We start from the raw sequence: 11,412 nt of genomic DNA, 5'->3' as shown, positions 1-11,412 counted from the left end.
TTGATAAGTAAAGTTAAGGTAAGTTTAATAAATAAATTTCAAATAAGGTTACATGAATAAATATTGGATTAATAACTAAAAACAAAACTTCAATCCTTCAAGAAAACTTCCTACAGGTGTTCCATTACTCAAGTCATCAAACTCAATTGTTAGAGTCTTATAACCATATGAGATTCGATCTCTAACTTCTACTACATATGAATGTGGTTGAAACTGGTTTTGTGGCCACATAAACTGGATATTGTACCACATATTCTTTTTTATAAAACAGGGTTCACTGAGCTCTATTTCAACAGAGGAATCATATTTCACTGTGCTGGTAAATTTTTTAGATTGTAGTATTTTGTTATCAGAAACTGAAACAATGGAGACTGATAACAGCTCTGTATAAGTTTTTGGCACATTATCATTATAAAAAGCTAAATTAGGTGGTGTTCGGGCTGGTATGCAAAGGGAATTGATAAATATAGACTTATTCGCTTTTATCCTTGAATGTTTGATGTAATTGGTTAAGTCTATATTTAAAGGAGCCACAGGTCTCAAGGGACTTCGGTAACAAAGATACCATTGCAGTTTCAGGGGGCTGCGTGGCAAATATTTGTGTTTATGTAGGCTTCTTCTTTCATTATTTTCACATTCTAACAACAATGATTTCTTGATATAATTTAAGTCTTTAGGGAGAAGAATGTTATTTACATTATTTGTTATTTCTTCTAATTCTTCAAAAGATAGTAAGTTGAATCTTAATAACTCAAATAACCCATTTTTGAACAATACTTCATGCCTATTTTCAAATGTTTCAGGAATTTCATTTTGTTGGCAGTAATGTTTAGTCCATTTAAATACATTTTTAATGAGTTCCACTTCTTTCATATTCATCTGGTCACTTTTTAAAATTATTTCCATACAAGAGGACGAAATCATATCTATGTTTTCTCTGAATAGATATCTTGCATGCTCACAGAACAATTTCAGTGCACATGATGTTAATTGCTTGTCGTAGTCAGGATAATTAAGAACTTGAATAACATTATCCACACAAATATTAGTTTGTATGTAAGCAATACACATATCAGTCAAGTGATCTAAAATATATTTTCTGGATGCATACAGTAATTCAAGTGCTTCTTCAATAGAAGATATTTCAACTTTGTCTGTGTATATGTAATTCAGTAGCTGCTGAAATATTTCTGGTTCAATATCTGTAATTACGACTTCCTTGTCACTGGATAGAGGCCCATAAAACATTGCTTCAAAAACAGGACTGCTAATGCACAATATTAATTTATGGGCCTTAATTTTTTTCCCTGACACAGCGAAACAGCAATCACTCCATTCATATGAAACTAATAATTTTTTTACACGATCATACAAGTTGGTCTGAGTTAATTCGTTATTTACTTTGTTAAAGCCCATCTGTAAAAATAAAAATATTCAATTTATCTTTTCTTTAACGAGGCATAATCAACTCAGAGTACAGGTATTTTATAAAATTGAGGTACAAACCTTAGTGTATCCTGGCACCGCGTGATAAAATTTAAGTTTGAATAAATTTAAAGTAGTAAAAATGTGTTTAATTAACTTTTAGATTTACTAAGAGATAGCAATTTCAATTTAACACAAGCATACGAATGTGACTTTTTAATTGAAAGTTACAACTAATTAAGTACACCAGCACGCTCCGTAACTAATGTATTAACTACAATACAGCAAAAGTACAACACAAAATGAGATTCAACAAAGGCAAAACAAACGGTACATCATCAAAACCAATCAAAACATGACAATGACATTGACAAGAAGCTATTGATTTTTTTAAATTAAAAATTAAGGCTTGGGGCAACAGCAATATCGCCAAATAGTGACCACTGAGCTCAAACTTGGGAGCTCAATCAATATTAACTACACTATCTACCATAGATAAATACATAGCNGATAGTAGTGTCAGTCTGTCAGCCAAAGCATAGACCAAAGAGCATGGCATAAACATGGTGCAGAAATCGAAAATCGGCTGAAAAACTAGTTGTCAAAAATGTGTTCGCGCGCCGGTAATAATTGTTTTTATTTCCAAACAAATCATTGTTGAATAGTCAAGATATAGAAAAGATTATTGTGCAACATGTCTATCGATGAAGCACTTTCAGGCTTTGATATTGCAGAATTTCTCAACACTACTCATTCAGAAGCATATGAATCCGCGGTAAGAGAGGTTAACTATTGTAATAATTTATAAAACCATAACACCTTTCTTGATACAAAATGAATTTGATTAAATTAAACTAACCGCAATTGCTATGAATTGTCTTACTTGACTTAATAATAATTATTAACCAATCACTTGGATGCGCTCATGTTATAATAACCTTAAGTTTTTTAATGTATTTGGTAAAATATTTGTAACGTGATGATGAAGTCCTCTATCACAAATATTTTTTGCTGTAGTAGATTTCATGTTTTTTATGAGACTTGCAAATTACATTAGACCATGAGTATTTCCATTAGCAGTGAAGCAACTATATTTACTGATGCCTTTTTGAATCACAATTTGTGGCAATTATGGGCTGGAAGTTAAACAGGATTGATTTAGGTATACACTGAATAAGTGGTGCCATATTGCAGTTACTCTGAAATTAAATGTTATGTTTGTGATTTTTTACTTACTATTCCTGTATTGCAAGTCTCCTACTGTGTGTTTGTGTGACTAACTAACAAGAATTAGTTCATGCCTTCCAAGTAATCTTGTATTATGAATAATTACAAATCTATTTGTGAATATTAACATTCAGTGACTGATCTAGTAGAAATCAAAATATCGAATAAACATGCAGTTGCAAGGTTCTAGTAATATTAATGCATTGTGAGAGTATTTTACATGTTTGTGTGTACAAAGTCTTCTCTGTTAGATTCAAATACCATTAATTAAGTTTAATTACATCCGTTATATGACTTATTGACGAAAATATGTTATGTTTTAGAGGACTGAAATATCAAAACCTCCTGAAAATCCAGGGAAATTTATTATACCAGATTTAAGTGAAAAATGTCTGAAATCTCTGAAAGTTACAAAAAGGAGAATAATATGTGCAGAGTAAGTTTATATTTGTTGTTTTTAATTACTTATTTATTTTATTTTATTTATTTTTTTCAAAACAGTAATTTCTAAAAACAAAATATTGTATTTTTAGCACTCTAATCGATACTTATTATGACAAGAGGCAAGACTGTGAACAGCTTGAGTTGGATATTGCTGCATTTCAAGAAGAAATAAAGCAAATACGTATTGAATTGAAAGATGCTGCAGATAAAGCAGGTTATTATGAAAAAGTAAGTATGGTTTTGTTTAAAAGGATTATCATAATAATATTGGCCTTTATCATATCACGGTTTAGCATTGATATTTCTGTTTAAGGGCTGAACGCTTTCAACCATCTAATAACCTTAAACTGAAAAATGTATCTTTTAACAAAATATTTTCTATACAGATATGTATCAACAAGCTGTGCCTTATTATTCTGCAGAATTCAGGCAACTTTAAATTGGGATTTTCAACATGTTAACCAATGTAGCACAATTCCAACATTTGTCCCTCGTTCATGTATGTGTAAAATGTTTCATCTTATCTTTTTCACTTTCAGGAAGTAAATAGATTAAACAATGTTAATAAGGAATTGCTGGAAAAGTATGAACATACTCAAAACCTTTATGAAGGCATGCAGTCTCATTGTAATCAAATGCAGGTAAACTAACTAGTATATGAATTATAATACTACTTAGACCAGATTCGACCAAACTTTTATCCGAGAATTACTCCTGGTATAACTGGCACATTGACAGTTTCAGTATGGGAAATATTATAAATGCGAATGTAACTCTGTCTGTCTGTGTCGCTTTCACGCCTAAACCACTGAACCAATGTTGATGAAATTTGGCATTGAGATACTTTGAGTCTCAGGAAAGGACATATGATAGTTTTTATCCCGGTTTTTGAAACAGGGACGCGCGCGAAATAGTTTTTCTGACACAGACAAAATTCCACGCGGGTGAAGCCGCGGGCGTAAAGCTAGTAGGGAATATTTAACAAAACATCCCACAGTACTTAGCCCTTGTCATTATTATTCTAATTCTTAGATTATCTTAAATTAAAAATTTTGTGATGTCTTAAAACACAATAACACAACTCATACTAGTTACATGTATCACTTATTGTTTATTCAAATTTCTGTGTACTACTTTTAGCTGAGCTAGAGCACTTTCAAGCCTACTTATTTACTTACTCCCACATTTATTTATTTCTCTTATATTATTTATCTTATATTATTCTCTTTTGAAGATTTTGTTTAAAGAAAATGAAACCGCCATGGAATCAAGCAAAATTGAAAATCAGCTTATTAAAACCAGCCTTAGGGATTGCGAGAAGCAAATAGCAAACCTTCAAACTGCAAAGGAGATACTCTTAAAGGACATTTGTATGGCCAGTGGTGTTGCGTTGGGCAAAAGTAAGTATTGATATACTTGATACAATCAATTATAACAATTTGTTTTATTTATTTTGTTAATTACAATTTTTTTAAATACCTACTCTGCAGGAAAGCTGAGTTCCCGTCGAAAACATGTTCTAATGAAATATCAGACCCAAACAGAAATTATCGACAGTGATAAGAGTGATGGTGAAACAGATGAAAATAATTTGCTTTCGTTGCCACAGTCCTTCAAGGTAATATTACTTTTAGTCTGGAACTTGCACCACATGAAAAAATTGTTTTTTAAAGAAGCATATGATATTATGTTTAATTATTATTCAAATAAGGCGCTGGATGCAGGCCGCTACCAACCGTGCGATGTGGAAGTCATTGGGGGAGGCCTATGTTCAGCAGTGGACGTCCTGTGGCTGAAATGATGATGATGATGATGATTATTCAAATAATATGTATTTAATTCATAAAACTATGTTATGTTGAACTTAATATATTCTTTCTTTTTTCAGTTTACACTGCCTGCAGAAAACGTTGAAAAGAATGTTACTGAAGGTAATTGAAATTTTGCATTGCATGGGACATTACTTTTTATAATGTTAGTGGTTTTAATTAATTTTGCGATACATTTATTACAGGAATTATTTCATCCAAAAAAGATAATGATCACGATTGGGACAACAGTACTGAACTAACCAATACAGATACGGGCCGGGGGTCGTCACTCGCGTCTTCGGACAAATGTTTCAATAGTCCCGATTACTTCCTCATCCACAGCCCTTTCAATCCAGATATTGCAGACAATCGGAAAAAACAACTTGTCAATACTTCGACAAGTCCCATCCTATTTGAATCGAATTATGCTCACGTGGCTACAAGTCCTATTTTGTTCGAATATGAAAATATACGAATCACTCTCAGTCCTGAAACTACGAATGGTAACAAAGATATGGCACTAAGTCTTCCCGAATTTGAGAAATCAGATATTATTAAATTGCCAGAAACGGATATTGGTACAGACATTTTATCGGATACAGAGACTTTCGATATGTTTTGTGATAATACAACTGCGGTTGGACAATTAATATCTCCCATCATTGACGAAAGCCCTGATGAGGATAAGGATATTGAAGTCCAAGGTGCGACTACTAATTCAATCACGATGCCTGGTGATAATCAGCATGACACTTCGCAGCGTATTTCCATGGAATCAATTAGTGAAAGGGAATGTCTAGAATTAAATAATAGTAAAAATATTGCTGCTAATAGTTCTGGGGATTGGGAAATTGAAATGATATTGGAAAGAATGCGATTACATCATAAGTTAATTACCCCCATTCCCAACTCGCCATCAAAACCATGTAACAGTAATATTACTTCACAACCCAGTCTAGAAACAAGCACTTTCTCTTGCAAAGATGCTGAAAAAATTTACAAATACTTTGAAGCAAAGTTTAATGCATTGAATCAACAGTATTTAGATAGTATGCAAGGTAATATGCCAAAAAGTGGATGTTGGAAAGAAGATGAAACAAATAGTATTATCATAACACGACGAACTGACGATATGGGATTAAAATCATGCGCGAAAAATGTTACAGCTTCAGGTTCTGATGTGGCGACAGTTTCAAAAGTAAAAAAGAAACCTAAGAAAAGTGACATTAACAGTTATCAAACACCAGAACAGCTCACTTTGGTGAGAAAAACATATGGAAGAGATCAAAGGCATGGTAAACGCCCTAATATTGGCTCTACTGGCAATGTCGCAGATTCCACATCAAATAAGATCAGTACAAGTATAGTGAAAAACACACCACCGGTAATTATTATAAATGAGCCAGATCAAACGGAAAGTTTGGACTGTTCTAAGAATGAGAATATTGAGTCTACATCCATTCATTTATGGATGCCTGGAGTATTAGACCCAGACTCTCCGCTGTTATCATCAGAAACAGAATTGTTTAATGACGATATCTCTACATCGATACCCAAACGACATGAATGGTTATTTGAAGAGAGTTTGTTTGAGAAAAAATATAGTACCAAAGAGCCCTACACTAGAAGTAAATTGAAGCATGGCGAGTTAACTACGATAGATAAACCTACACAGAAGCTGTTGCCAGAAAACAAAGGTTATCAGATTTTCAGTAGTCCCTCGATAGATGATGATGAAGTGCCATTATCTTCACTAGGTAATAATGTTGAAACTAAATCTGATACTGACAAAATTTCAAATGATATTCCTAAGGGAAAGAAAAATTTATTGAAGGGTAGTAAGGTTGAAAATCGAATATGTGCAGGAGAAAATGCCAAGAATACATTGGAGCAAGGCAAACTAACAAAAGTAGATGAAGTCAAGTGTAATCTCTTCACTGACAATAAGGTTTCAATTATTACGTCGGCAAGTAATGCAAAGGAAAAAAGTAAACCTGTAGAAATAGATGAAGACTCTATACCATTATCTTCAATGATTGAATGTAGTAATTTGTCTGAAAGAGAAGAAGATTTATTTGAGGATAGATTGCTTGAAAAACAAAATACTACCCAAGAGCGCCATGGTAAAAATACATTAAAACACCGTAAATTGACTAAACTAGAAAAAATGAGACAAAAGTTGTTGCCTAAAAGTAAAATAAGATCTGCAACCCCACCAATCAAAAAAATGCGCCACAAACCATTACAAATTTCACCTCCTTCGAAACACATTGCTCCCAGTGATAATGCCGCGTCCTTGAACGATAAAGATGTTTACGAAAATGCAATCAAAGTCATGTCCGAATTAAATTTAATTAAACAGACTAAAAAAAATAAAAGCCAATGCAATAGTAAGGCCACAAATGAGGCTGGTATTTCAACCGAAAGTTCAAACAGCAATAAAGACACACATAATAGTACAAATAAAACAAATACTTTGTGTTCAAATGAAGCAGTGGCTAAGGAGGTAAATTCAATATCTCTTACCCAAAAAAATACAGACCAAAAGGAAAAGGTGCTGAGTAATGTATATGACAAATGCAAAAAAGAACTAGTGATTGCAGTCGTTAAATGCGATATTATTAAGAATGTCTCTCTACTGTCGTCTCCTGAGAAACTGCTTGCAAACAGTCAAAATGAAAGTTTTGAAAAAACAAAGATAAGCCCTATTAACAAAGCAGTATTAGACAAAAAAAATCAGGTTCAAAGTAACCACCGAAATGAGGAAAGAGATGTGAAATGCGAAGCAAATGCGGATCAACAAGAGTCAAGAAAACGACCAATACGGCTTTCCGATGATAATCCAGACATACATTGTAAGAGAACATTACGAAGTTCAACCCTTACACAGTCTAAATCACATGAGCATGATGCAAGTCTTATTTCTAATATCTTATCGGACTCTGAAAACGATGCCAATGTTACTAATACCGGACCTCTATCACCAAACATAAATGGAATGCATGATGTTGATTGTTCAACGCCCAATAAAAGTTCATCAACCCAGAGGTTATTGAATTATGAAGATATAGATATGTTCACAGACGATAAAGAGATCCCTACAAAACAAGTTCACGAAGATAAAGTAAAATTATATCCAAAAGATAGCATATTTTGTAAAATATTGGAACAGACTGGGAAACAACCTTTCAAGAAGAATAGAAAGATACTTCCAGGTATAGTTTTATTTTACTTTAAAATAAAAATGTATCATGCAGCTGGTATACCTATTTCTCTTTTATTTAAAAATTATTTCTTTTTCAGACCCTGCTATATCCACAAAAATAAAAGAAGAAATCGCTTTGATTTGTGAGTTGCCTCAAAAAGATACCAAGAATGCAATGAATAATCTAGTCGCTATTATTAAGAATTGGGACCGCAAACAATTTCTGGCAGGCTTTATGGTATACCTAGAAGATCCAGAGCGGAAAATGGAGCTATTTAAAAAGATCTACTCTCCTCCAGGACCATCTATGACAAAAGCAGAACAGATACTTTTATATGTAATATCACAACTGCGAGGCAGTTGGAGTGACGTGGTTGAACGGATACTGTGGGTCATAGAGTATAAGTTGTTTAACCTCAATGCTACTCCTCATTTTGATCAGATTGAGAGTATTTCGCATTTCTTTGCGCTTCTCTGCCGCTATTTTAAACTGAAGAGCCGATTGAGGCTGTTTATGATAGATGCTTTGTACTGCATGCAGTACAAGGCCGTTCCTCTAATTAAGCAATGTCTGGAGGTTTGGATGCTTATTTTACCACTGGCTCATATGGGCATTGGTGAGTTAAATGTTTTACATTATTATTATTTATGGATTCTGATTACTTTCGTCAGTTGTATTTCAATGCTTTGTTTTTACATTAACGTCCGTATTCATAAACGATGCTTGCTTAATTGAAGCAGCAAATCGAACGCACAGCGTTGAATAGAAGCTCTGTGATTGGTTCGTGTGTCACCTTGTGAGTCCACGCGCACTGGAAGACTTCTTAGTAATGTTTTTGAATACGAGCGTAAGTTTTGATGGTCGCTTGAGGAGTGGTTCGCATAACGAACTTCAACGCCAACAGCGGTTGTGGTGTCGTAATGTTTAAAGTACCTCAAAGCTAAACGTAAATTATGTTTTAAAGGCGCTCTTACATCGGCAGATTTTCAAACAATACCCTCATTGGTTTTCTTTTGTTTTCAGCTAAAAGTCCAATGGTGACTACTATGGTATATTTATTGCATTACTACAAATGCCAAGATCAATCCAACAGAGTGCAAGAGATAAAGACCATACTCAATAGAAAATATTCATACAAAATCACAGATTGGAATGAACCAAAGATTCTAGAGATGTACAAAAATGCCATCAATGAAACACGAGGTATGTTGGTTTTCTAATTTTTTTATTGTAGGGAACTTCGACCAATCTTGAGTTAAATATATTTTTTATAACTGATGTCTATTATTTTTAACATATTTCAAAACAAGATTAGGTGTTCACACATCTGATTTACAAATAGCCTGTGTAGTAGACTTATTAATGTTATTCAATAGTAATATTTGCTTGTTTCAGGTATACCACTGGAAAAAAAGCTACTTCGGTTGGCTGTCTTATTAATTGCAAAACGAAATGGCCCAAGATGGTGCCAGAGGAACATGATAACTGGCATACTCATGACAATTTTGAAGAGTGATAAGGTCTCTGAACGGGCGAAGATATTTTGTGCATCTATATTGGGACCATTGCTCAAGCCTTATCGAGATGAAAATATGAGATCTAATTGTGAAGTAGTTATAAACTATCTTCTGGATATGTTAAAACACAATCGTGAGTATACTTTTTATACCAGGTGCTCCTTTTGATTTTTGGAAATTTTAGGGGTATAATATGTATGTACATAATATGTATATGTGTTCCTAAACGCAAATTTTCGAAGATATCATCAATCTTAATAGTTTTTTTCCAAAATTGTCATCCAGTTATCTAGTCACAATTTTCATTGATAAGTATGTAAATCATTCATTATTATTTAAGTAAAAATAATGTGATATTGATATTTTTTTACATAAATGTGTTTTAACATGGTTTTAAAACTATGGCGATTTATTTTGTATGAAAAAATAAGTCCAAATAAATTGCTGAATTAAAAAAAAATGCCATTCGATTCTTTGAAGTTGTCTTAATAATACCCTAGAGTTCCAGGAAATTAAAAAGGGCAGCTTGTATTTATGTGTAAATTCTATGTAAGTAAATAAATATTAATCTATATAATATTTTTGTTTTAGCTTCAAGCCAGATAGAGGAGGCAGTGTATACTNTGTATACCAGCTTGATTAGCATCAGTAGGCATGACCTGGCCAAAGTTGTAAAACCACTGTTGGCTTGGCATCCACAACGAGTGTCTCCAGAGATGGAAAGGGTGTTGCGGGATTTTGTGGCTGAGAAAAATATTCCTACTTGGACAAGATTGCTATCGGAGATGCAGTTACAGTAATGGTTTCGCGTAGCTTTAAACTATTTTAGAAAATATTAAGTTGCATTAAGAACATACGCAGCATCTTTGCTTGAGCATGTCTTGGAAGAGGCCTATGCCCAGAAGTGGCACGAAAAAAGGCTGACTCTATGATATGTTTTTTTTTATTATTTACATCATGTGATGTTACTTATGTATAAAATTCATTTAAGTAAAAACGACATGTATTGTAAACAAATGTCTAGATTTAAGAGGATATTATTTAAAATTTCTTGATGGAAACTGTGATTTTATGAAAATCTGCTTCGTTTTGGAAGTGGTAGGGAAGTTATAAAGATAATGAAATATAAAAAATCAAGAATCTTACTTGCTTTTTTATTATAATGTGATTCCTGATGGTTGGCAATTTCACGACTTGAAATTTTAATAATAATTAAGGCCCTGCCCTGATACACTATGGGACAAATGGAGCAACAGGATCTCCATTTGAAGGTGAATAATCTATATGGAAAATTGTAAATTTTTGGTCTGCTTCCGTTCGGATCAAGATAGGTATTGGCAAGTCGTTCGTTCTATAAGAAAAGTAATTATGTAACTAGTAGATTAATTTATTGGCTTTCAGGAAAGCATATAGTCAAGTCTATGAAGTCAATAGTTTACTATCTCGAAAAAGCAAATAAATAGGTAAATTGGGTGTTTGAAAAGTCAAAATCGCAAAGCTTGATTTATGTCTAGAAATACTGCATAACTTCGATCCTATTAAATTTTATCGACGGTTTTTATCGAGTAACTTATTAGGCGCTTAGGGGCCATTCATGAGGATGAATGGAAATGGAAATCGTTTTCTTATACGCATCCGAGCGAAACTCGGCACTTGCGCGGTTACTCGCACTTTTTCAAAGTATAATTTTAACTTTGTGCATTTTTGTGATCTTACGTAAGAACTAACGAGACTCCCTCCCACCCCCTTGTAAGAAAAAATAAGACATGGTTGATTGCGGGC

The 11,412-nt window shown here is 33.2% G+C and overlaps 2 protein-coding genes across 2 annotated transcripts; one reads left to right on the top strand and one right to left on the bottom strand.

The window, feature by feature from the left end:
* LOC114354536 (BTB/POZ domain-containing protein 1) lies at positions 1-1,416 on the bottom strand. The gene has a single exon (XM_028306959.1). It carries the CDS (start codon positions 1,414-1,416, stop codon positions 76-78), a length of 1,341 nt encoding a protein of 446 aa, XP_028162760.1. The 3' UTR covers positions 1-75.
* A 551-nt stretch (positions 1,417-1,967) lies between these two features.
* On the top strand, positions 1,968-10,775 carry LOC114354504 (uncharacterized). Its single transcript, XM_028306912.1, has 12 exons — positions 1,968-2,200; positions 2,976-3,088; positions 3,186-3,324; positions 3,636-3,737; positions 4,331-4,496; positions 4,587-4,714; positions 4,985-5,027; positions 5,111-8,122; positions 8,211-8,729; positions 9,137-9,316; positions 9,509-9,763; positions 10,222-10,775. Exons 1-12 carry the CDS (start codon positions 2,120-2,122, stop codon positions 10,428-10,430), a joined length of 4,947 nt encoding a protein of 1,648 aa, XP_028162713.1. The 5' UTR covers positions 1,968-2,119; the 3' UTR covers positions 10,431-10,775.
* The last annotated feature ends 637 nt before the right edge of the window (positions 10,776-11,412 follow it).

Source organism: Ostrinia furnacalis, unplaced genomic scaffold (assembly GCF_004193835.3).
Source record: "Ostrinia furnacalis isolate ACB-3 unplaced genomic scaffold, ASM419383v2 OfSCF2054, whole genome shotgun sequence".
In the NCBI taxonomy this organism is placed as follows: domain Eukaryota; kingdom Metazoa; phylum Arthropoda; class Insecta; order Lepidoptera; family Crambidae; genus Ostrinia; species Ostrinia furnacalis.
This window is presented reverse-complemented; position numbering and strand designations above follow the sequence as displayed.

Bases quoted from the DNA above. Each gene is read 5' to 3' on its own strand.
- LOC114354536 (XM_028306959.1), bottom strand. From the start codon at position 1,416: ATGGGCTTTAACAAAGTAAATAACGAATTAACTCAGACCAACTTGTAT.